The sequence below is a fragment of the Saccopteryx leptura genome, chromosome 2 (genome assembly GCF_036850995.1).
Source record: "Saccopteryx leptura isolate mSacLep1 chromosome 2, mSacLep1_pri_phased_curated, whole genome shotgun sequence".
NCBI classification, from domain to species: Eukaryota; Metazoa; Chordata; class Mammalia; order Chiroptera; family Emballonuridae; genus Saccopteryx; species Saccopteryx leptura.
In genome coordinates this window covers 341,363,718-341,389,353 of record NC_089504.1, presented here as the reverse complement: position 1 = coordinate 341,389,353, position 25,636 = coordinate 341,363,718, and the positions used below count along the sequence as shown (strand labels likewise).

The 25,636-nt window shown below is 41.0% G+C and overlaps 1 protein-coding gene across 1 annotated transcript; it reads left to right on the top strand.

Moving 5' to 3' along the window:
* Positions 1-461: 461 nt before the first annotated feature.
* Positions 462-25,209, top strand: LOC136391960 (schlafen family member 11-like). Its single transcript, XM_066363891.1, is given in 6 exon segments — positions 462-637; positions 1,267-1,393; positions 15,596-16,641; positions 17,268-17,396; positions 23,405-24,128; positions 24,335-25,209. Coding segments are annotated over 4 exon segments (2,712 nt in total). The 5' UTR covers positions 462-637; positions 1,267-1,393; position 15,596; the 3' UTR covers positions 25,149-25,209.
* The last annotated feature ends 427 nt before the right edge of the window (positions 25,210-25,636 follow it).

Sequence of the window (25,636 nt, the reverse complement as noted above, 5' to 3'; positions counted from 1 at the left end):
CTTACGGGACTCCTGTGTTTTAGAGATCTTGGTTGCTTTCAGGACTGACCTTTTGGGCCGCTGTTTTCTAAATTTTGTCCCGTGCTTTAAATTTTTGCTCTTAAATTCACCAATTAAGAGTGAACTGGGGCGGTCGGGGTGGGGTTGGGGTGGAGGAAGTGAGCATGTGAAATCCTAGACTCCACCCTCAACCCGGGTGTGAGCTGAACCCCGTGCCAGAGCCGCTCTACGTTGTAAATTCCCCCATCCAAAGTGAGACCGGGGAGCCGAAGTGGGTGGGAATTGAGCCCTCGAAACCTTAGGCTCCACCCTCAACCCCTATAGGAGCAGAACCCTCTAGTGACGCGCTTACGTTGTCAATTCACCAATCAAGAGTGAGCGCTCGGGAGCGAAGGGCGGGGGAAGTGAGCCCGCGAAATCGAAAAGTGAGCGTGCGGCGCGGAGGGCGGGGGAAGTGAGCCCTGGAAATCCAAGAGTGAGCGCTCGGGAGCGAAGGGCGGGGGAAGTGAGCCCCCGAAATCCTAGGCTCCACCCTCAAGCCCTATAAGAACAGAACCCCAGGCCCGTGTTCTTGCATTTCATCGCCACCGCAACTTCGCTGCGGAACTCCGAGCGTGCTGTGTAATTTCCAGGTTCTGTAAGTACCAAACCTTTATTTTTTTTTCAGTTACTGGATTATTATTGCTGAAGGGCGGCCTGCAATCATAATAACCACTAGGTCTGGCCCAACCACAGCATTGACAGGGTGAGACCCTCCAGCATAAAACAGATTTATGACATGTCAAAATAAATTCTGTCTGCTGTGCAACACCTTTCCTCAATGTTAAAAATGATTGTTAAAGCCACACTGTAATAATTCTTGAAATCTATAAGGATGGAGGGGGAAATAAACCAAACAAATGCTCAAGGGAGCTGTGATGTGTGTGGGCCGTGGAGGAAAGTTCTAGAGCAAAGTGGTAAGTAGAAGAAACTTAAAATAGCAACAGCGTTAACCACCAAATGAGTAACAGGACCCAGCAGAAATTTCAACAAAAAAGACAAGTTTTTATGATCGACAGGAAACAGGGTTTTTTGTTGTTGTTTTTCATCTTGAGACCATAAGGCAGACATTAAAAAGCCCAAGCATTCTAATTTAGTCTCTGGGGAAACCAACTCTAAAAGACATGAGCATGTCAGTTTTCAGTGAAGAGTAGTTCTGCTTTTCAGGGAAATTGAAACCTGGTGTTTTCTCCAAGACTTGCTTTGTTTTTCTGCTGCAGATTTCAGAGCCAGTTGTTCCTTCTGTGAAGGTTACCATTGGCCTTGGTCAAAAGCTGCAGACATCGGAACAGATCAGGACTCTGAGAGGTTTCTCTTTACTACCCCAAGTCTGAGGAATCTTCTAATTCCCAAGGTAAGTACAGACTGTCTGGAAAGACTCAAGCCTTACCTGTTTAACAGAAAGGATAGAATTCTATATTTTGTTTCTGTTATCTGTCACTCTGTGTGTGTTAGTTTATTCTTAGTGATTTATAATATTCACTTTAATAAGTATTACCATATTTTATTTCCCCAGTAAATCATATTTATTGTTGAACATTTAGGCTATTTCAAAAATCTGGTGTTATAAACAGTACTAGACTGAACATGCTTGTTCTCCTTGTAGCATTATTTATCTGTTCATCTGTTAAACAACATCTTGGTTGCTTCCAATTTGTGGCAATTATGAGTAAAGCTACTAGAAACACTCATGTGTAAGTTTTTGTGTGAACATAAATATTTAACTAATTTGGGTAAATATCAAGGAGTATAATTTTGTGATAACAATGTTTAATTTTGTATGAAACTGTGAAACTGTCTTTTTATTATTGATTTTAGAGAGAGAGAGAGGAAGAAGAAAGAGAAATATCGATTTATTGTCCTAGTTAGTCAGTGTGAAATAGTCTTTTAAAGTGCTTATACCAGCTCTGGTCAAAATATCTCAGTTGGTTAGGGTCGTCCCAATACAACAAGGTTGTGGGTTGGATCCCTGGGCAGAGTACATACAGGAATCAACCAATGAATGCATAAAATAAGTGGAACAAGTCAATATTTCTTTCTCTCTCTCTCCCTCCCCCTTCCTCTCTAAAGTCAATAAAATCAATAAACAAAAAAACAAAACAAAATAAATAGTTCTAAAGTGGCTGTCCCATTTTTCTTTCTTTTTTTTCTTTTGTATTTTTCTGAAGTTGGAAACGGGGAGGCAGTCAGACAGACTCCCGCATGTGCCCAACCGGGATCCACCCGGCACGCCCAGGAGGGAGCGATGCTCCACCCATCTGGGGCATCTCTCTGTTGCAACCAGAGCCATTCTAGCGCCTGAGGCAGAGGCCACAGAGCCATCCCCAGTTCCTGGCCAACTCTGCTTCAGTGGAGCCTTGGCTGCGGAAGGAGGAGAGACAGAGAGGAAGGAGAGGGGGAGGGGTGGAGAAGCAGATGGGCGCTTCTCCTGTGTGCCCTGGCTGGAAATTGAACCCGGGACTCCTGCACGCCAGGCCAACGCTCTACCACTGAGCCAACCAGCCAGGGCCTCCACTTTTCATATTGTGTTTTGATTTTTAGCCATTTTAATAAATATGTATTGGGCCTGGCCCAGTAGCTCAGTTGGTTAAAGCGTCATCCCAATACACCAAGGTTGCAGTTTCGATCCCTGGTCAGGGCACACAGCAGCATCAAACATTAAGTGCATAATAAGTGGAATAACAAATCAGTCTCTCTCTCTCTCTCTCTCTCTTTTGTGACAGAGGGACAGATAGGGACAGATAGACAGGAAGGGAGAGAGATGAGAACATCAATTCATTGTGCCACCTTAGTTGTTCATTGATTGTTTTCTCATATATGCCTTGATGGGGGGCAGGGGGCGGTGCGACAGCTGACTGACTCCTTGCTGGAGCCAGCGACTTTGGACTCAAGCTGGTGAGCCTTGCTCAAAGCAGATGAGCCTGCGCTCAAGCTGGCAACCTCAAAGTCTCGAATCTGGGTCTTCCGCATCCCAGTCCGACACTCTATCCACTGCTCCACTGCCTGGTCAGGCTCTCTCTTATTCTAAAAATCAATTAAAACAAGAACTGTTTAAAATTTAAAAATATAAGGCCCTGGCCAGTTAGCTCAGCTGTAGAGCGTTGGACCGGCATATGGATGTCCTGGTTTGATGCCTGGTCAGGGCACACAGGAGAGGCAACAATCTGCTTCACCCCTCCCCTGTCTCCTCTCTCTCTCTTTTCCTGCAGCCGTGGCTTAGTTGGAGCAAGTTGGCCCTGGTGCTGAGGATGGCTCCATGGCCTTGCCTCAGGCGCTAAAATAGCTCAGTTGCCAAGCAACAGAGTGACAGCACCAGGTGGGCAGAGCATTGCCCTGTAGGGGGCTTGAAAGGTGGATCTTGGTCAGGGCACATGCGGGAGTCTGTCTTTCTGCCTCCCTGCTTCTCACTTAAGGAAAAAATATAGAGAGGTATATAGTGGGATCTCATTGTTGTATTAATTTGCAAATCCTTACGGTATATGATGTGAAGCATCTTTCATGTACTCACTGGCCACCTCTGTATCTTTGGTGAGATGTCAGGCCAGAATCTCTTTTTTTGTAAACACCATGAAATTGATCCATTTGTTCTTTTATTTTTGGAATTATTTGGATCATTATAGTGGAAAAGATCAATTTCATTTAAATATTTAAAAATACCACTTTCACCTGACCAAGCAGTGGTGCAGTGGAGAGAGCATAGGTCTGGGATGTTGAGGACCCAGGTTCGAAACCCCAAGGTTGCTGGCTTGAGTACAGGCTCATCGGTTTAAGCACGGGTTCACCAGGTTGAGTGCAAGATCGCCAGCTTGAGTGTGGAATCATAAACATGACCTCATGGTCACTGGCTTGAGCCCAAAGGTGGCTGGCTTGAAGCCCAAGGTTCCTGACTTGAGCAAGGGGTCACTCGATATGCTGCACATATGATAAAGCAATCAATGATCAATTAAGGTGTGACAACTATGAGTTGATGTTTCTCATCTCTCTCCCTTCCTGTCTGTTTGTCCCTGTCTGTCCCTCTCTTTCTAAAAAAAAAGAAAAGTAAATTAATCACTTTCTTCAGGACAAATGTATGTTAAGTTTGGCTATTTCAGAATTTATGTTGACGTCTTTACTGTCTTCAATACAAAATGCAATGAAGACATTGCCCCTTTTATCATATCACTTTGCAGAAGCAAGCTGCATGAACTGGGCAGGTGGTCAGGTGAATGGGTGGATGGGGCAGTGGGCTCCTCTCTAGTGTTCAATGTGGCAGCCTCCTTTCACTTTGCTTAGGCGAAGGGGTGGTGGACTCGACCTGTGTCCCCAGAACACACATTGTGGAGAGGGATGCTCATGCTCCTCCCGTCAGGTATAAGAGGAAAGTGAAGAAATCAGGTGTGAGAACGGGGTATGATCTGGATGGGAGCAGTGGCCTGGTGGCAGCCTGTAATGCAGCAAAATGCTCTATAAATATTCTTCAACAAGTTGAGGAAGTTTCCTTCTACTCCTAGTTTACTGAGAAATTATTTTTTGACTGTTGAATGTTTGAATTCTTTATATATTGTAGACTAGGGTCATTTGTCAAATATGTGATTTGTAAATCTATTCTCCCTTTATGTAGCTTGTCTTTTCATTTATATATATATATATATGTAAGATATTTATTTATTTATTTATTTATTTATTTATAACAATGGGGAACAAAATTTTTATTGCATCCACAAAAACACTTGTCCTTACCTAATTCGAGTGTGCTGATCTCAAATCTGACATTAGTTTTTCTCTGTAAGCTACAGTTTTTTTTGCAATTCAAGGTTTTATGTTTTTATCTTATTGTAAAATTTTCAACATTTAGTTTAACATAATGAAATAGAATGTCTTCTTGGGCATCATCTTTGTGAAAATATAATTTATATAATGCAGTAAATACATTAATACACTAAAAGATATTATTGTATCAGAATTTGTCTACAATTTTGAAATAGAACATATTAAAACACTTATTTTAATCATAAAATTTGTGCAAAACTTATTTAAATTCTATTCAGGCAAAAATTTGCATTTGTAGCTCTTGCGTTTGTGTACTTGTTGAGGACAGTCGCGTTTGATGCTCCAGCAGTAGTCTGCTCATCACTAACAGCTCCAAGATTTTTGTGAAACTTATCAAGGCGACTGTTCAGGATGTAAATCTTAACGCTCATGTTACAGCCAATGTCGCGGAAAGCCAACAGCATCCTTTAAACCAGAAGTTCATAGTTTTCTGCTTTTTTGTTGCCAAGGAAGTTCTTTGTAACTGCCACAAAAGACTGCCATGCTGCTTTCTCCTTCTTATTCATCTTCCTGGCAAATTCTGCGTCACATACGAGGGTTCGAATTTGAAGTACATCGAATACACCTGCTTCTATCTTTTCGAAAGACAAGGCAGGAAATGCAGAAATAATATGTTGAAAGCATTCACTTTCTCTATTCAAAGCCTGAACAAACTGCTTCATTAAGCCAAGTTTGATGTGAAGGAGGGGAAAAAGGATCCTGTCTCGATTAACTACAGGTTCAGTCACAATATTTTGCATCCCTACTTCCAGAGCTTCTCGTTTCGGCCATTCCTTCTGTGTCCAGTGTTTCTCCCGAGCTCAGCTGTCCCACAAACACAGAAAGCAAGGATACTTCATGAAACCTCTCTGTTGTCCTAGCAGGAAATTTACCATTTTAAGATCCACACAAATGATCCAGTTATGCTCCTCATACTTCAGTAAGTCGAGGACAATTTTTATGTCATTATAATCTTCTTGCAGATGAGTTGAATAACCAATTGGAACTGCTGCATAAACATTACCGTTGTGTAGGAGAAAACATTTCAGACTCTGTTTAGAGCTGTCAAGAAATAGCCGCCATTCTGGTGGACTGTAAGTGGTAACACCTAGCTGGCTGAGAAGACTACTGATATCATGACAGTAAACAAAGTGTTTGTCTTCGGAAAAAAGTCCACAAAAATTTGTTCACGCTTCCTGAAATGGGATACTTTAGCTGACCGGTGAAGTACATTCTTTTCTTGAAGCCTGGAGTCTAATAACTCAGCTGCTTTCTTTGATAGGCACAAATCTCTTACTAAGTCATTCAATTCGGGTTGGCTAAACTGCTGAGGGGTTAATGACTGCTTGGCATCAGAAGAAGACCCTTCAGATTCTACAACCATTTCCTCATGCATCTTATCAAAATACACTTGATCACCATGTTCACTTTCTTCGTCCTTAGAAGAAATAAAACCATTGAAAACTGGAACCAGAAGTGTCTCAGAGTGTGGGATAGGTCGTATTGCTGAAGGAATATTAGGATATGCGATCATATGCCGTTTTTTCTTGCCGATGCCTTTTGTATGAATCAGACAGAAATAACAGTCACTGCTGTGGTCCTTAGGTTCACGCCAAACCATGGAAATACCCAAGGCATTCCTTTGCATTTTCCTTTTGTCCAGTCACGAAGCATTTCCTCACAATTATGACACACAATATGAGGAGCCCAATTCTTGTCTTGATCGCCAAGGGGAACTTGAAAATAAGCAATATATGCACGTGTCACAAATGATGAAATATTGCACCTTTGACGTTTAAGTGTGTAACAGCCACATATATAACAGAAGGTGTCAGGACTATTCTTACATTTAGGCCTACTCGAAGAAGCCATGATTCAATCTTAAATCAAAATAAGAGGGTGTTTTTATCAGATATTAATTTTTTACATTTAAAAACAACTACAATTATGTAAAAGTGATGTTTGTAAAACATTAATTGCCTTGTGGTTATGTTCAATCCAAGAGTCGTTGCCCTTTAACTCCAATTTAAAAACCAATGCATGCCATTAACTGTAACAAAAATAAATTAAAATTGCATAAAAACTAGAGCATGCGCCAAAAAATGATTTCAGATTTGGATTCAGCGATGCAGAAATATATAGAAACAGTTCTAAAACCTCATGCAACAGAAAATGAAGAAAAAAATTGTTCCCCATTGTAATTTATATAAATTTAATATATAAATGTGTATATATTATTTAAGTAATATATAAAAGTATATATAAATATATAAATTTAATATATATATATTAAAATATATATATATTTTTTTAAGTGAGAGGAGGGGAGATAGACAGACTCACATGTACCCTGACCGGGATCCACCAGGCAAACCACCACCCCCTCCCTGTCTGGGGCATATGCTGGAATCCACCAAGCTATCCTCATTGCCTGGAGCCATCTTTCAGAACACTCAAGCTATCCTCAGCTCCTGGGGCCTATGCTCAAATCAGTGTAGCCACTGGCTGCCAGAGGGGAAAAGAGAGAGGAGGGGGAGAGGGAGGAGATGAAAAGCATATGGTTGCTTCTCATATGTGACCTGACCGAGAATAGAACCTGGAAAGACTGTATTCTGGGCCCATGCTCTAACCACCAAACCAACAGGCCAAGGCTAACTCCTTTATTAGTATAAGAGTTTTGTTTTATAGATTTCTCCAAGTTTTCTAGGTTTACCATTATATTATCTGTAAATACAGTTCTTTTAATTTTTAAATAAGATCCTTTGCAGAGCAAAAGTTTACATTTTTGATGACGTTTATATTGTTTGTTTGTTTTTTACAGATTGTGTTTTTGGTGTCATCTAAAAACTCTTCACCAAGCCCTAGGGTCATCAGCTTCTCCTGTGTTATCTTTTTTTTTTTTTTTGACAGAGAGGGACAGATAGGGACAGACAGATATGAAGGGAGAGAAACGAGAAGCATCAATTCTTCGTTGTATCTCAGTCTCCTTGGTTGTTCATTGATTGCTTTCTCATATGTTCCTTGACTGGGGGGCTACCGCAGAGTGAATGACCCCTTGCTCAAGCCAGCGACCTTGGGCTCAAGCCAGCAATCTTGGGCTTCAAGCCAGCGACCTTTTAGGCTCAAGCCAGTGACTGTGGGATCATGTCTATGATCCCACGCTCAAGCCAGCAACCCCAAACTCAAGCTGGTGAGCTTGTGCTCAAGACAGGGTTTTGAACCTGGGTCCTCTGTTTCCCAGTGTGACACTGTTCACTGCACCACCGCCTGATCAGGCTCCTGTGTTATCTTATAAAGTTTTTTCATTTTATTCCTGGCGGGATGGCTTTTGTTGGTTTATATCCTCTGTATACAAGGGTTGCAGGTTGGATCCCGAGTCAGGGTACATACAGGAACAGACTGATGTTTATCTGTCTCTCTCCCCTTGTCTTCCTCTTCCCTTTCTCTCTCCTTTCTCATTCTAAAATAAAATTTTTTTTTATCATTTTACATCTATGATCGTGAATTATTTTTGTAAAGTGTTAGGTTTGAAGTTAATGTAGAAATTCTTTATTTTTTTATTTTTTATTTAAGTGAGAGGCAGGAGGCAGAGAGACAGACTCTCACATGTGCCCCTACCAGGATCCACCTGGCAAGCCCCCAGTGGAATGATGCTCTGCCCTTCTGGGGCTGTTGCTCTGTTGCTCAGCAACCGAGCTTTTTAAAAGTACCTTAGGCAAGGCCATGGAGACATCCTCAACCCCTGGGGTGAACTTGCTCCAACTCAGCCATGACTGCGGGAGGGGAAGAGAGAGATATAGAAAGGAGAAGGGTAGGGTTGGAGAAGCAGATGGTTGCTTCTTCTGTGTGCCCTGATGAGAAATTGAACCCAGGCTGATGCTCTACTGCTGAGCCAACTGACCAGGGCTAAGTTTTTAAAATTTTTTTCTTTGCCTGTGGACATCCAATTGCTTCAGCACCGTTTGTTGAAAAGATGACTTATCCTCTGGAGAATATTTTTGCAGCTTTGTCAAAAATCATTGGTCTACTCATTTTTGTGTTCTCAATTTTGTTCTATTGATCTATGTGTCATTTCTCCGCCAATCAACACTGCATATATTACTGGGCTACTTATTGAGTCTTAATATCAGATAGAGTGATTCATTCCTCATTTTTATTTTTCAAAACTGTATTAACTAATTTAGTACTTGTGCTTTTCTGTAAACATTTTAAAATAATTTTGTATGTACAAAAAATATTGCTGAAATTTTTATAGAAATTGTGTTAAATACGCATATCAATCTGGGGGAGAATTAACAGCTTTACTATCTTAAGTCCATGAACATAGTATGTCTCTCCATTACATAGATCTTCCTTAATTCTTTCATTAGCATTTTGGAATTTTCAGTGTTAGTCCTATGTGTGTTTTGTTAGAGTTATACCTAAGTGTTTTTTTTAATGATTGTAAATGATATTATAATTCTAATCTTGTTTTGTACATGTTCATTGCTAGGATATAGAAATACAATTGATTTTTCTATGTTGATTTTGTATTCTGAGACCCTGCTAACTCTTTTATTAGTATAAGAGTTTTGTTTTATAGATTTCTTGAAGTTTTCTAGGTTTACCATTCTATCATCTGTAAATACAGTTTTATTTTCCTTTTATGGTTATCTTTATAACATTTTATGATATCTTTTGTAAAACAGAAATTTAAAATTTTTATCTAGGTAAACTCTGTTTCCATTATGGTTGGTAATTTTTCTGTCTTATTTAAGAACACCTCTTTCCTGGATCTCAAGGTATATTTTTAATGCATTGTGGTGTTCTGTCTGGAAACATTTCGTATATAATTTTTGCCTACCTATTCTTAGAACTTGACTCATATTTTTCTAAAGTTTTGTTGTCGGATATGTTATATAAAATGAATGCTATAAGCAAATACCCAGGAGATTGTGCTGGAATGGTTATACTATCAAAAAGTCCTGAAAGCCTAACCAAACTGTGATGCAGTGGATAGAGCATCAGACTGGGAAGCAGAGGACCCAGGTTCGAAGCCCTGAGGTCGTCGGCTTGAGCGAGAGCTCACCAGCTTGAGTGTGGGATCATAAACATGATCCCATGATCACTGGCTTGAGCCCAAAGGTTGCTGGCTCGAAGCCCAAGGTCACCAGCTTGAGCCCAAGGTCTCTGGCTTGAGCAAGGGGTCACTGGATCAGCTGGAGCCCCCCGGTTAAAGCACATATGAGAAAGCAATCAGTGAACAACTAAAGTGCCTTAACGAAGAATTGATGCTTATCTCTCTCCTTCCTGTCGTCTGTGCCTTTTTGTTCCTCTCTCTGTTTCTCTCATTAAAAAAAAAAGTCCTGTAAATTTTCCTGCTGTCTGACCTACCCCACTCCTGGGAGGCTTAGTAGTTGAAGAAACTAGTTTGCATGATGATTGAGAATCTAGTTTTGGCCCTGGCCAGTTGGCTCAGCGGTAGAGCGTCGGCCTAGCGTGCGGAGGACCCGGGTTCGATTCCCGGCCAGGGCACACAGGAGAAGCGCCCATTTGCTTCTCCACCCCTCCGCCGCACTTTCCTCTCTGTCTCTCTCTTCCCCTCTCGCAGCCAAGGCTCCATTGGAGCAAACATGGCCCGGGCGCTGGGGATGGCTCTGTGGCCTCTGCCCCAGGCGCTAGAGTGGCTCTGGTCGCAACATGGCGACGCCCAGGATGGGCAGAGCATCGCCCCCTGGTGGGCAGAGCGTCGCCCCATGGTGGGCGTGCCGGGTGGATCCCGGTCGGGCGCATGCGGGAGTCTGTCTGTCTCTCCCTGTTTCCAGCTTCAGAAAAAAAAAAAAAATGGAGAATCTAGTTTTGCCTGACCTGTGGTGGCGCAGTGGGTAAAAGTGTTGACCTGGAACACTGAGGTCACCGGTTTGAAGCCCTGGGCTTGCCTGGTCAAGGCACATATGGGAGTTGATGCTTTCTGCTCCTCCCTCCTCCTCTCTCTCTCTCTCTCTCCTCTCTAAAATGAATAAATTAAAAAATCTTAAAAAAATGGTGAAAGTGGTAAATTAAAAAAAAAGAATCTAGGTTTTGATAAGACTAGACTTTGGAGTCAGATATCACTGACTACAAAGCATTATTCATGTGATTCTGAGCATGTTCACCAGCCTCATTTTCTTCTCTGGTAAAATGAAGATAATAGTGTTTGTTGTGAGGAGGTAGTGAGATAATGTATGTAAACATTTTGGTACACTTCCCAGTTCAATTACGGAAACTATTTCAAGCCATAAGGAAAGGCACAAACATAATCCTTCCTACCATCCCATCAGTTTTCATCTAGACTTGATTTCTCTAGTTTTCTTATGTCAAATCTTTTGATCTCAGATCTTGATACGGATTTCTGCCTATGGCCACTCAAGCTGGTTATGTATCCTTATTCTCTCCCCACATTTGGATCTTATTTCTCTCTTTTTACTGTTAGGCTTACCTATCTTTTTTTTAATAAATATACTATTTTTTACAACAGTTTTAGGTTCACAGCAAAATTGAGAAGAAGGTGCAGAGATTTGCTCTTGCCCCTACATATGCCTAGCCTCTCCCATGATCAACATCCCCCACCAAGTGGTACATTTGTTACAACTTATAAACCTACATTGACATATTGTAATCATCCAGAGTCCACAGTTTACATTATGGTTCATTCTTGGTGTTATGCATTTTATGGGTTTCAACAAATATATATATGATGACATATACATGATTATACTATTATGTATTTTCACTGCCCTAAAAATCCTCTTGCTCCACCTACATCTCTCCCTCCCCAAACCTTTGCAAGCACTGATCTTTTTTCTTTCTTTCTTTTTTTTTTTAGTTTTTCTATTGACTTGAGAGAGGTGTGGGAGGGAAAGAGGTAGGGGAAGTGAGAGAGAGAGAAAGCAGCATCAACTTGTTCCACTTAATTGTTCCATTTAGTTGTGCACCCATTGATTGCTTCTCTTTTGTGCCTTGACCAGGGATCTAATCTGGACTCTGCGTGCTGGATGACACTCTATCCACTGAGCTATCTGGCCAGGGCCACCACTGATCTTTTTATTACCTCTATAGTTTTATTTTATCCAGTTGTTATATAGTTGGAATCATACAATATGTAATCTTTTCAGAAAGGCTCCCTTCACTTAGCAATGTGCATTTAAGTTTCCTCCAGTAAGTTTAGTGGAGCTATGTACTTTATAAACTTTTCCTTGATAACTGTCTTGATGTTTTATTTTGTTATTGATTTATTTGAGTTATCAATTTATTAAACGAATTTACTTCTCTGCCCACATTTTAAAAACACTATGTTTTTAAATTTCTCAATGTACATTTTGGTGGAACAGAATCTCTCTTACTCATTATTTTAAGGGAAGAAACCGACCAGTTTCTTACTTATTATCTTTTATATCTTAAAGGAAAAAGTGACTAGGTGCTCTCAAGGTTTCTGTGACAAACAAATAATCCAGGCTCATTAGATGTATGTGGAAACATTTAACCAAGAAAATGAATTAGCATGCAATACTTGAGGGCAAATGTTTATATGAATAAACATTAAAACTAAAATTCAGATGTCTTTCAAATGACTCTGTATAAATTCTCTGATGAGACTTTAAATGTCATAAAATATAGAACAAGATAGTTAAAGATATAAATTTATCACAAGGATATCAGACTAATAAGTAAGATTGTGAATAGCTTGGCCTTCCAAATGATTTACTGCTCAGAATTGAGTTTCCTTGTCACACCTGCACCAACCACCCTTTTATTTGTTCAGAGCTCTTTTTATTCTTTTTTTCTTTTTAAATAATAAGGATGCCAGTGTCTTGTCTAAAAAGCAAAAGCTAAGCAAGCAAAACAGACAAAAAAGAAAACTCTAAATCTTGTTAATTAGTCAAATAACTGCTTTTTAATTTCCAGTTTCCTTCTACCCTTACATTTATTATTCTTGCTATTGTGTTCCTTTGTGAATTAGTTTTTTCTTAAGCTTTTTATTTGAAGGAAATTAGTATTTTTATTTTTCTCTCTTACCAATATAGGCATTCAGTGCTATGGATTTCCTGCACATTCTGTTTAAACCAGGGGTAATCAACCTTTTTATACCTACCGCCCACTTTTGTATCTCTGTTAGTAGTAAAATTTTCTAACCACCCACCGGTTCCACAGTAATGGTGATTTATAAAGTAGGGAAGTAACTTTGCTTTATAAAATTTATAAAGCAGAGTTACAGCAAGTTAAAGCATATAATAATTACTTACCAAGTACTTTATGTTGGATTTTTTCTAAGTTTGGCAGAATAAATCTTTATAAAACAACTAACTATAGTTAAATCTATCTTTTTATTTATATAATACTTTGGTTGCTCTGCAACCACCCACCATGAAAGCTGGAATACCCACTAGTGGGCGGTAGGGACCAGGTTGACTACCACTGGTTTAAACCATGTCATGTTAATTTGATGAGACTTAAACCATAAGTCGCCAACAGGCAGATCCTTTGTATCTCACAGCAGTTAGTGTGCCCACAGTGAACACTCACTGAATGTTTCCTGTATTAATAAATCAAAGAATGAGATATTTTGATCACATTCTTCAGTCTATAATCAAGCAAAGGAGAGAAATGACTATGCGGATGGTGATACAATCCTAAGCATTTTTTGTTTGTTTGTTTTGTATTTTTCCAAAGCCAGAAATGGGGAGGCAGTCAGACAGACTCCCGCATGCGCCCGACTGGGATCCACCCGGCATGCCCACCAGGGGGCGATGCTCTGCCCATCTGGGGCGTCGCTCTGTTGCAACCAGAGCCACTCTAGCGCCTGAGGCAGAGGCCACAGAGCCATCCTCAGCGCCCGGGCCAACTTTGCTCCAATGGAGCCTTGGCTGCGGGAGGGGAAGAGAGAGACAGAGAGGAAGGAGAGGGGGAGGGGTGGAGAAGCAGGTGGGCGCTTCTCCCAGTGTGCCCTGGCCGGGAATCGAACCCGGGACTTCTGCACACCAAGCCGATGCTCTATCACTGAGCCAACCGGCCAGGGCCACAATCCTAAGCATTTTAAGAACCCCTCTTCACAATGGAACTGTGAAGTTTTATTGATTTGCTCAACCACTCCCAAATGCAAGTTCTTTGAGATCACAAAGACATACAATCCATTGATCCTTCTTTTTCCTGGTTATCAGAACCACCCCCTGCTCTGGCCATCTTATTTCCTACCCTGTCCTAACAACGCATATAATCCAAAAGTTCAACCACTTTCTTACTAATGATCTGAATTTATATCTCATACTCTCCTTTTAAATTTTTTTGATGTAAGGCTTTTGTTTTTCTGTGATGAATAATTTCAAACTTACAAAAAAATACAGGAACAAAATAATGAACACAAATATGTCCACTACCTAAATTTAATAGAATATGTCAATTAAAAAACAACAACTTCCACCTGACCAGGCGGTGGCGCAATGGATAGGGCATTGGACTGGAATGCGAAGGACCCAGCTTCATCACCAGTTTGAGCGTGGGCTCATCTGGTGTGAGCAAAGCTCACCATCTTGGACCCAAGGTAACTGGCTTGAGCAAGGGGTTACTAGGTCTGCTGTAGGCCCACAGTAAGGGCACATATGAGAAAGCAATCAATGACCAACTAAGGTGTCGCAACGAAAAATTGATGACTGATGCTTCTCATCTGTCTCCGTTTTTATCTGTCTGTCCCTATCTCTCTCTGACTCTCGCTCCGTCTCTGTAAAAAGAAAATAATAAAATAAATAAAAATCATGATATCAAAAAAACAACTTCTTCCTGACCTGTGGCAGCACAGTGGATAAACCATCAGTGTGGAATGCTGAGGTCACTAATTTGAAACCCCAGGCTTGCCTAGTCAAGGCACATACGGGAATTGATGCTTACTGCTTCTTCTCCCTTCTCTCTCTCTCCCTCTTTCTCTCTCTCTCAAATCTAAAATAACAACAAAAACTTCTTATGTTGAGGCCCTGGCTGGTTAGTTCAGTGGTAGAGCGTCAGCCTGGCGTGCAGGAGTTCTGGGTTTGATTCCCGGCCAGGGCACACAGGAGAAGCGCCCATCTGCTTCTCCACCCCTCCCCCTCTCCTTCCTCTCTGTCTCTCTCTTCCCTTCTTGCAGCTGAGGCTCCATTGGAGCAAAGTTGGCCCAGGTGCTGAGGATGGCTCCATGGCCTCTGCCTCAGGTGCTAGAATGGCTCTGGTTGCAACAGAGCGGCGCCCCAAGATGGGCAGAGCATCGCCCCCTGGTGGGCATGCCGGGTAGATCCCGGTTGGGCGCATGTGGGAGTCTGTCTGACTGCCTCCCCATTTCCAACTTCAGAAAAATATAAAAAAAAACCAAACCAAACTTCTTATGTTGATAAGTTGTACCACTAACCACCCAGTTCTCTATGCCAAAAACCTAGTTTCTAAAATTTACTCCTTTCTCCTGATTCCTACCTGGTCAATACCGACCATGTTCATTTTTCCTAAAAATCTTTCATATGAGCTCAAATTCTCTTCATCCCAGTGCCTCTGCTGGGCTCCATCATCTAACATGGATTACTGTAACCCTTCTGACCACGGTTCAACCGTGCTTCCTTTCAGACAGTATGCCCTGAGAGGCAGGCAGGTACTCATTCATGATCTTCCACTTAATCTCCAGCACTTAGCAGGAACTCAATAAATATTTTCAGGTAAATCAATGAGTATATTTTTTCTGTACTGTGTAATTTACTTCAATATGAGATACATGTTTTATTGGGTTTTGTTGCAGAATGAACATGGAGAATCATAATTCATCTTTGGTGGTGGAATCATCCGACTCAGACTTGGTCATCAATGTAGGAAAAGTAACTCTTGGGGAAGGAAACAGGAAAAACCTGCAGAAAGTTCAGAGAGAGCAAGAGAGGGACAAAGTCGTCCAGGCTGCATGTGCCTTATTAAACTCGGGAGGAGGAGTGGTTCGGGTGGAAATGGCAAACGACGCTGAGCATCCTGTGGAGATGGGACTGGATTTAGAAGAGGCTTTGAGAAAACTTATTGAATCTTCAGACTTTCAGGATTTCTTTGAGACTAAGCAACAAGGACAGTATTTTTACATTTTAGTTAAATCTTGGGGCAGCAGCCCTAAATCAGGTTCCGCCAAGCCCCGCATTTGCAGCCTGAGTTCTTCGTTATACCGCAGATCTGGCACCTCTAAGCGTATCATGGATTCAAGAGAGGCATTTGATTTCCTGAAAGACAAGGAAAAAAAGGCAAAACGTTTTGGAGAAATACCTAACAAAATTGCCAGAGTTACAGAGCAAAACTCGAATGCTGCTGCCACAGTTTTCCAAAGAAAGCAGTTGGAAAAAGGTGAAATCCTGCCTTTTCCTGAGTCTCACTCAGTAGAATTTAAACAGTTCTCTACAAAACACATCCAATAGTATGTAAAAGGCCTAATTCCAGAGTACATCCCTGCATTTGCAAACACTGGAGGTGGCTATATTTTTATTGGAGTGGATGATCAGAGTAAGAAAATTCTGGGATGTGCTAAAGAAAATGTTGACTGTAAGTCTTTGAAACAGAAAATAGAAGACGGAATCAACAAATTACCCTGTGTCCATTTTTGCCAAACCCAACGCCCCATAAACTTCACAGTCAAATTCTTGGAAGTGTTAGACAAGGGACAGTTCTATGGCTACGTTTGGGCAGTCAGAGTGGAGCCGTTCTGTTGTGCGGTATTCGCAGAAGCTCCTAAATCATGGATGGTGAAAGGCAAGAACGTCTGCAGGCTGACAGCTGAGGAGTGGGTGGACATGATGGTGGACAGAGATCCAGGTAAGAGGGGAAAGTACCTCCCTCCCTGTCCTTTTCTGCCCCTAGCACCTTCTTATTGAACAGGTTCTCCTTTGCTTTCTGTGACTTTGAACTTCTCACACCCCCTAAACTCTGTATTTTTGGAATTTCCAAGTATCCTGTTTTCCATACATGATAAACTTTTGTCAGTAATTAGAAGCTCAAATCAAGTGTCTTATGATCGACAATCTTTTCACATCAGAGGATGTAAAAATTTTGGGGTAAGGATTGCCTTGTAGTTCTTAGTGGATTCAAGGTAATTTATTAAAATTTCAGGAATTTGTGAGCCAGTTAAATATGGTCATTTTTAAAAATTAAGTTATACAAACTTGTAATTAAATTATATTAAAAACAAGTGTAATAAATAGAAACTCACTACTTCCTATTTACTTCATTTTCATAGTATGTTTGCTGGGAGGTTATTTACATGTATTGTGTCTGTATGGTGGAAATACTATAAAATGCTCTGTTCTCAGCTCTGTACTTGATGATGTCTCCGTAGTAGCTGGAATATGTCCATGGTGGGAAATGTATACCACAGAAATAAGCTACATGAACATATGTTTACTAAACGAATTTGATGACATGAGTTTTCTTTCTTTCTTAAGATCTTCAATGCTTGAGCCAAGACTTTGAATCTCAGCTGAGTCTGTCTGGCAGGCCTCCTCTTAGCAGACCAGTGTACTGCAAGAAAGGCCTGGAACATAAGGAATATCTCCAGCAACGTTTATTTCTAGGTAGCAACTATGTTTTGCCTACTTGACACTAGTCAGTTTGTATGCTAGGGTAAGGGGAGATAAATGGTTATGCTTGTTTTTTGAAAATCCTGAAAGTATCATTTGCAAGCCTATAGGTACAAGATGATAATGCTACCAGTACATTGCTGATAAGTGATTTAGAAATAAACCTTCACTGACCTCGCTGGCTGAGGCAGTACAACATAAGAATCCAGGACTAACCTGATCAGGTGGTGGCGCAGTGTCCGATGGGAGTACAGAGGACCCAGGTTCAAAACCCTGAGGTCACCTGCTTGAGCATGGGCTCACCAGCTTGAGCATGGGGTCACTGCCTTGAGCATGGCATCTTAGACATGACCCTAAGGTCACTGGCTTAAGCCCTGTGTCACTGGCTTGACTAGGCTGTAGCCCTCTGGTCAAAGCACATATTAGAAAGCAATCGAACAATTAAGGTGCTGCAATGAAGATTTAATATTTCTCATCTTTCTCTCCCTTCCTTTCTATCTGTCCCTCTGTCTCTCTCTGTGTCACAAAATAAAAAACAAGAATCCAGGACTATTATTTTCTTTAAAGGCTATCTGTTCTTTAAATTTTCAAATTTAGTATTTCTGGTTATTTTAAAAACTTCAGGTATTTGGTTCCCCTCTCCAGATTCATAAATTAGAATATCTGGGGATATTATTTCATCATGTGCATATTTATCAAGCTTACTCACATGATTTTGGTGTTCATCTAGATTAGAAACCTTTTATCATCTGAGTAGGTGGTGGCACAGTGGATAGAGCCTTGGCCTGGTATACTGAGGACCCAGGTTCGAAATCTTAAGGTCGCTGGCTTGAGCCAGGCATATCTGGCTTGAGCACAGGGTCGCTGGGTTGACCATGGGATCATAGACATGACCATGTGGTCATTGACTTGAGCCCAAAGTTGATGGCTTGAGGAAGGGGTCACTGGCTCAGCTGGAGGGCTCCCCCACTTCAAGGGATGTATGAAAGCAATCAATGAACAAATAAAGTGCCACCAGTATGAGTTGATGTTTCTCATCTCTCTCCCTTCCTGTCTATCCCTGTCTGTTTGTCTCTCTCATGCTAAATAAAACAAAGAAACAAACAACCAAAGAAAACTTTTATCTAGTTAAACTAGAGGCAGATACTGTACCAAGAGTTAAAAAGTTGCTCACCTCTGTCATATTTCCAAAGGAGTGGCTGTTATAAAGTAAGAAGAAAGATGTATATCAAAATATAATGCAAAGTAAATAAAATAAAGACCAATTATGAACACATTTCAGGTTTGGAGAAATAGTGTTCTTTAACAGCACAACATAATGAATAAGTACCAAGGGCAGTGCCTGTTTTTTGCTCTCATCCCTCCCAACTTGTTAGGCTTTTTCTAGGAGTCAACTGCTTTCCTCTTGCTAGGCTTCTAGAGAGGGAACCACTTGCTCAAGTCGATGCAACATCAGTGGCTTCTCTGGTACTAGAATGTGACAAATAAATGTCCTGTAAATGAGCAAATATCTATCAAGGACCATTAATAGAGAATGACTGCCCATATTTTATTTCCCATTTAAATTTGTATTTTAAAAATTGTCCAAAATAAACAGTACTAGATACAACATTAAGCATGAGCATTGATAATTATTTTTGAAACCCAATAAGCTCCATTTTAGATCTTATTACCACAGAATAAAGTATAACTAAAACAAAATACTAGACTATATGTTCAGAAGGGCAACAATCTATTATTCTCACATAAAAATAATTTTTTTCAGGAGTTGTACCAAATGTCTGAAAAATAGATACATTCTTGTTTGTTTGTTTTTTTGTTGTTTTTATTTTTATTTTTTTCTGAAGCTGGAAACTGGGAGGCAGTCAGACAGACTCCCTCATGCACCCGACCGGGATCCACCCAGCCTGCCCACCAGGGGGCGATGCTCTGCCCATCTGGGGCATTGCTCTGTTACAATCAGAGCCATTCTAGCACCTGAGGCAGAGGCCATGGAGCCATCCTCAGCGCCCGGGGCCAACTTTGCTCCAATGGAGCCTCAGCTGCGGGAGGGGAAGAGAGAGAGAGGAAGGAGAGGGGGAGGGGTAGAGAAGCAGATGGGGGCTTCTCCTGTGTGCCCTGGCCGAGAATCGAACCCAGGACTCCTGCACGCCAGGCCGACACTCTACCACTGAGCCAACTGGCAAGGCCGATACTTTTTTGTTTTAACATTAAAATTTTAATTTAAAATTAAACATTCACTAAACATAAACTTGGAAAACTAAGCATTTCTAATAGCCTATCAAAGTCATGCCAAAATTTTCTTTATAAATATATAAAGATAGATAAGGGAACTGATATGATTACAAATATGGAACCATACTTTGCATGATGTACTTTTTTTTTTTAAAGAGACAGAGTCAGAGAGAAGGATAGATAGGGACAGACAGATGGGAATGGAGAGAGATGAGAAGCGTCAATCATAAGTTTTTCCTTGTGACACCTTAGTTGTCCATTGATTGCTTTGTCATATGTGCCTTGACCGCGGGCCTTCAGCAGACCGAGTAACCCCTTGCTCGAGCCAGCGACCTTAGGTCCAAGCTGGTGAGCTTTGCTCAAACCAGATGAGCCCGCACTTAAGCTGGCGACCTGGGGGTCTCGAACCTAGGTCCTCCAATCCGATGCTCTATCCACTGCGCACCGCCTGGTCAGGCAATATGATGTACATTTCTTAGTTGTAATTATCTATATTTTAAGTGCATGTGAAAACATTTAATTTATTTCATATTTAATACTTATAACTGCCTAACCTGTCATGACGCAGTGCATAAAGCATCAACCTGAAATGCAGAGGTCACCAGTGTGAAACCCTGGGCTTGACAGGTCAAGGCACGTGTGATAAGCAACTACTTTGAGTTGATGCTTCCCAGTCCTCTTCTCCTTCTCTGTCTCTCTGCTCTTTCTAAAATCAGTAAATTAAAAAACAACAACTCATAAACAGTTTTATTTTTAGAATTGTTTCTCTGAACTTTCCATTATGACTTGTTTCTAATAAGACTAGATACTTTCACCTGACCAGACAGTTGTGCAGTGGATAGAGTGTCGGACTGGGATGTTATGGACCCAGGTTCAAAAGCCTGAAGTCGCTGGCTTGAGCATGGGCTCATCCAGCTTGAGCATGGGCTCACCAGCTTGAGTGTGGGATTATAGACATGACCCCATGGTCACTGGCTTGAGCCCAAAGGTCGCTGTCTTGAAACCCAAGTTCGATAGATTGAGCAAAGGGTCACTTGCTTTGCTGTAGCCCACAGTCAAGGCACATATGAGAAAGCAATCAATGAACAACTAAGGAGCCACAAGGAAGAATTGAGGCTTCTCATCTCTCTCCCTTCATGTCTGTCTCTATCTGTCCCTCTCTCTGACTTTCTCTCTGTTCCATCAAAAAAACAAAAAACAAACAATGACTCGATACTTATAACACTATTTAAAGTGTTCCAGAGCCAGGAAAAAAAAAGGAAATTACAACATCATTTTTAAAGTGTGAGTAATGGGCCTGACCAGGCGGTGGCGCAGTGGATAGAGCGTCAGACTGGGATGCAGAGGACCCTGAGGTCGCCAGCTTGAGCACGGGCTCATCTGGCTTAAGCAAAAAGCTCACCAACTTGGACCCAAGGTCACTAGCTCGAGCAAGGGGTTACTGGGTCTACTGAAGGCCTGCGGTCAAGGCACATATGAGAAAGCAATCAATGAACAACTAAGGTGTCGCAATGGAAAACTGATGATTGATGCTTCTCATCTCTCTTCGTTCCTGTCTGTCTGTCCCTATCTATCCCTCTCTCTGACTCTCTCTCTGTCCCAGTAAAAATAAATAAATAATAATAATGAGTATATTAAAGCGTGAGTAATGGTAATTATAAAACTTGACAGAAAGCACAAGAAAGGAGAAACTCAGACTAACATGACTTATGAATAAGGATGCAAAGATTGACCTTCATGAATGAAAAGATAACTCAACCTTATGAGAATTATTGTTAAAATTAACTTTCATATTACTATGCAAAAATATGATAATACACATTCATGATTTAAAAAACAACTCAATAAAATAGGAAACCATAGATACCTCTTTATTATATCTATATATCTGTACCAATCTATATTCCCCAAAAGCCATCATATTAATTGGGAGATAATATGGGGAGTCTATTAAGTTCAGAAATAAAACAAATGTGCACTACTACAACGTCAGTGTTATATTGGTTAGTAGATGCAATGAGATAAGAGAAAGAAATTAGAGTGATAAGATATGAAGATAAGAGTATATATCTAGAAACTTCAAGAGAATTAATGAAAAACCACTATAAACAAAGAATGAATAGAAATACATAGCATTATCAGAAACATAAATAAAAATTAATATTCAGAATTCAACATCCTAATATAACAATGAAAGAAAATACCCAATTTACAATAGCAACAAATAGTTGAAATACCCAGCATAGACCAATCTGCAAAAAAATTAAACTCATCTGAGGACACAGATGAACACTTGAATCAAATGGAAATACATGCCATGTTCTTGAAGTCTACATCATAAGGTTGTCGATTCTCTCTGTTACTTTTATTTTCCTTAAGGTGAATTCACTTAGGGCCTAACCTCAGAGTCTCCCAGTCCAGGGCCACAGGGGATTCTCTGCTAATAAAAGGTTTAACATGGCTGCATCTTCTCTGCAAATATTTAGTGAGCACCTTCCTGGGAGGGCTCCTTCTGCTTCTATCAGTAGGGACTGTTGAGGGAAATTTTGAGATTCACATACTTTGAGGGTAGGAAGGGGAACAGAACTAACATTTCCCAGCCTGACAAGGCCGTGGCACAGTGGATTGAGCATCAGCTGGGGACACTGAGGACCAGGTTCAAAACCCCCAGGTCGCCAGCTTGAGTGTGGACTCATCTGGCTTGAGCACTGGCTCACCAGCTTGAGTGCAGGGTCGCTGGCTGGAGTGTGGGATCATACACATGACCCATGGTCGCTGGCTTGACCCCAAGGTCACTGGCTTGATGAAGGAGTCACTGGCTCAGCTGGAGGCCCAAGATCAAGGCACATGTAACAAAGTTATCAGTGAACAACTAATGTGCCAAAACTATGAGTTGATGCTTTTCATCTTTCTCCTTTCCTGTCTGTTTATCACTGTCTCTGTCTCTCCTCTCTCTCTCTTTCTCCCCCCCCCAAAAAAAATTAACATTGCCAAAGCAGCTACAGTGAACCAGATATTTTATTATATTTTATTTATTCCTTACCATAGGAAATATGCTATTTTTTAAAATATGTTTTATGTTTGTTTTTAAAATGAGGAAACAGTCTTAGAGAAACTAAGGAATTTCCCAAGGTCATAAACATAATAAGCACATAGATTTAGATGAAGTGTGCCAGGTTTTCAAAACTTATTTTTATTATAAAATAATAATATATAAAAAACATACAAGTGATCTGTAGTTTATCATAAGATGAATTATAATTGAGTGTATGGCCCTGGCCGGTTGACTCAGTAATAGGGCATCAACCCAGTGTGTGGAAGTCCTGGGTTTAATTCCTGGTCAGAGCATACAAGAGAAGTAACCATCTGCTTCTCTACCTCTCCCCCTTCTCACTTCTTTCTCTCCCACAGCCATGGCTTGATTGGTTCAAGCAATTTGGCCTCAGGCACTGAGGATGGTGCTGTGGCCTCTGCCTCAGGTGCTAAAAAGTGGCTCCGTTGCTGAGCAATGAAACAATGACCCCAGATAGGCAGAGTATCTCCCCCTAGTGGATCCTGGTTGAGGCACAGTCAGGAGTCTGTCTCTTTGCCTCCTGTCCTCCCACTAAAATATATCAATATATATAAAAATACATACATACATACATACATATATATCATATATATGTATATGTATATATTTAGTATAAGTATAACTTTTTTAAATTATAATTAATCATAAAAATAAATTATATTGACCTCAAATTTGTATCTCTCTCCATATCTAGTAGCATCAGAAGATTTGCAGTATACTCCCACATCCCTCTGGAGGGAGCTGTCCTCAGAGCATGAAGGTCTAGAGGAATTAATAAATAAGCAGGTGCATCCTTTCTCTCCGGGAATTTTGATCCTTTCAAGAAGCTGGGCTGTGGACTTGAACTTGCAAAAGAAACAAGAAGTCATCTGTGATGCTCTGTTGGTGACCCAGAACAGTCCCCCCATTCTCTATACCATTCTCAGGGAGCAGGACGTGGACGGGCAGTCGTACTGCACCCGCACCGCCTTTACTTTGAAGCAGAAGCTGGTGAACATGGGGGGCTACACCGGGAAGCTGTGTGTCCTGACCAAGGTCCTCCTTCTGAGTCTGGAGAGCAATGCGGAGTCCTTGGAAGGCTCAGCTGCTCCGATCGATTACCCTGAGTCCTATTACCTCGCAGACACCCAGCAGATGGAAGCCTTGCTGCAGTCCCTGGTGATTGTCCTGCTCGGCTTCAGGTCTTTCCTGAGTGATGAGGTTGGCTGTGAGATTTTAAATCTGCTCACAGCCCAACAGTATGAGATCTTGTCAAAAAACCTCCCCAAGACCAGAGAATTGTTTATCCACAGCTTACCTGGCTCAGGGAAGACAGTCATAGCCATGAAGATCATGGAGAAGATCAAGAATACGTTTGGTTGTGAGGAAAGTGAAATTCTCTATGTTTGTGAGAACCAGCCTCTGAGGGACTTTATCCTGTAAGTAGTTGGATCTTGTTGTCACCGAATGACGTTCAGTCTGAATTCAACCCATACTTCCCTCTACTCTGTTTACTTTGTTCCTTCAGAGTAGGATGGTCAAATGATCTGTAACAATAGTCCTGTATTCATAGGATTATCCTAGAGTAATTTTCCTCCTTTATATACTTAGAGAAAGCTTGAGTGTGTCATTTTAATTTTTACAGAAAGAAAAAGATCTGCCGTGCAGTGACCCGGAAAACCTTCATGAGTCACACTGACCATGGAGAGATTCAACACATCATCATCGATGAAGCTCAGAATTTTCGCATTGAAGATGGGGACTGGTACACGAAGGCAAAAACCATTACTTGGAAAGAAAAGGATTGCCCTGGAATTCTCTGGATCTTTCTGGACTACTTCCAGACTAGCCATGGGGAGAGCAGTGGCCTCCCCTGTCCCTCACGCCAGTATCCAAGGGAAGAGCTCAACAGAGTGGTCCGCAATGCAGATCCAATAGCCAACTACGTACAAAAAATAATGCAGAAGATCATAGAAAATCCACCACGTAACATCCCTTCTGAGTATTTGAAGATACTCCGTGAAGCTGAATGGTCTCAGGATATTTCAGGCTACTGTAAGATTAAGAAATACTGTACCATGGAAGAGATAATGGTTTATATAACAGAGAAATGCCAGTTTCTCTTGAGGAATGGTTATTCCTGCAAGGATATTGCTGTGCTTTGCAGCAGTGCAGAGGATGTAAACATATATGAACCTAAGCTTCAAGGAGCAATGAGGAAGAGAACACATTCTCAGCTCAGTGAGGAATCTGATCTGTTAGTACGGATCAAAAATGCATCAGATATTATGGGCAATCACATCGTGTTGGACACTGTCCGTCGATTTTCAGGCCTGGAAAGAAACATCGTGTTTGGGATTGATCCAAGGGCTGCCGAGCCATCTGTATTAAATAATCTTCTGCTCTGTCTGGCTTCCAGGGCGAGGAAACAGCTGTATATTCTGATGCTTGCCAACTGACAGGCCTCAGTCCAAGAAGAGTTGATAGAGATAAGACATTCCCTCTGTCCTGGCAGTTTCAGAAAAGGAATGACTACTCTGTATCATGAAAGCATTATTTTGAACAATGGACCCTCGTAAGATAACTGGCTTCATGAACTCCTAATAAGTCTAGTTCTAATTAGTCCTATCAATTGATACATTTATATTCAATACATTTTTACCTTGCTATTCACATTTATATTGACATTCAGTTTTTTAAAACTTAAAAGTAAGTTTTATTTGCAAATCAAGAAAAGAATTTTTGATACTTTCTTCTTAATCCACACTTGGAAGAGTAATAAAATGTACTGCGGTTATTTGTTTTTTTAAAGTGTTCAAGAATCTGTGGCTCTTTAAACTTAACAAAGCATTGGACCATTAACCTGCGAACTGATTTTATGGTGAATAGTCCCACCATGTCCAATCTAAGCTGCCTATGTGACATTGAGAGGCTCCCAACATCCTTG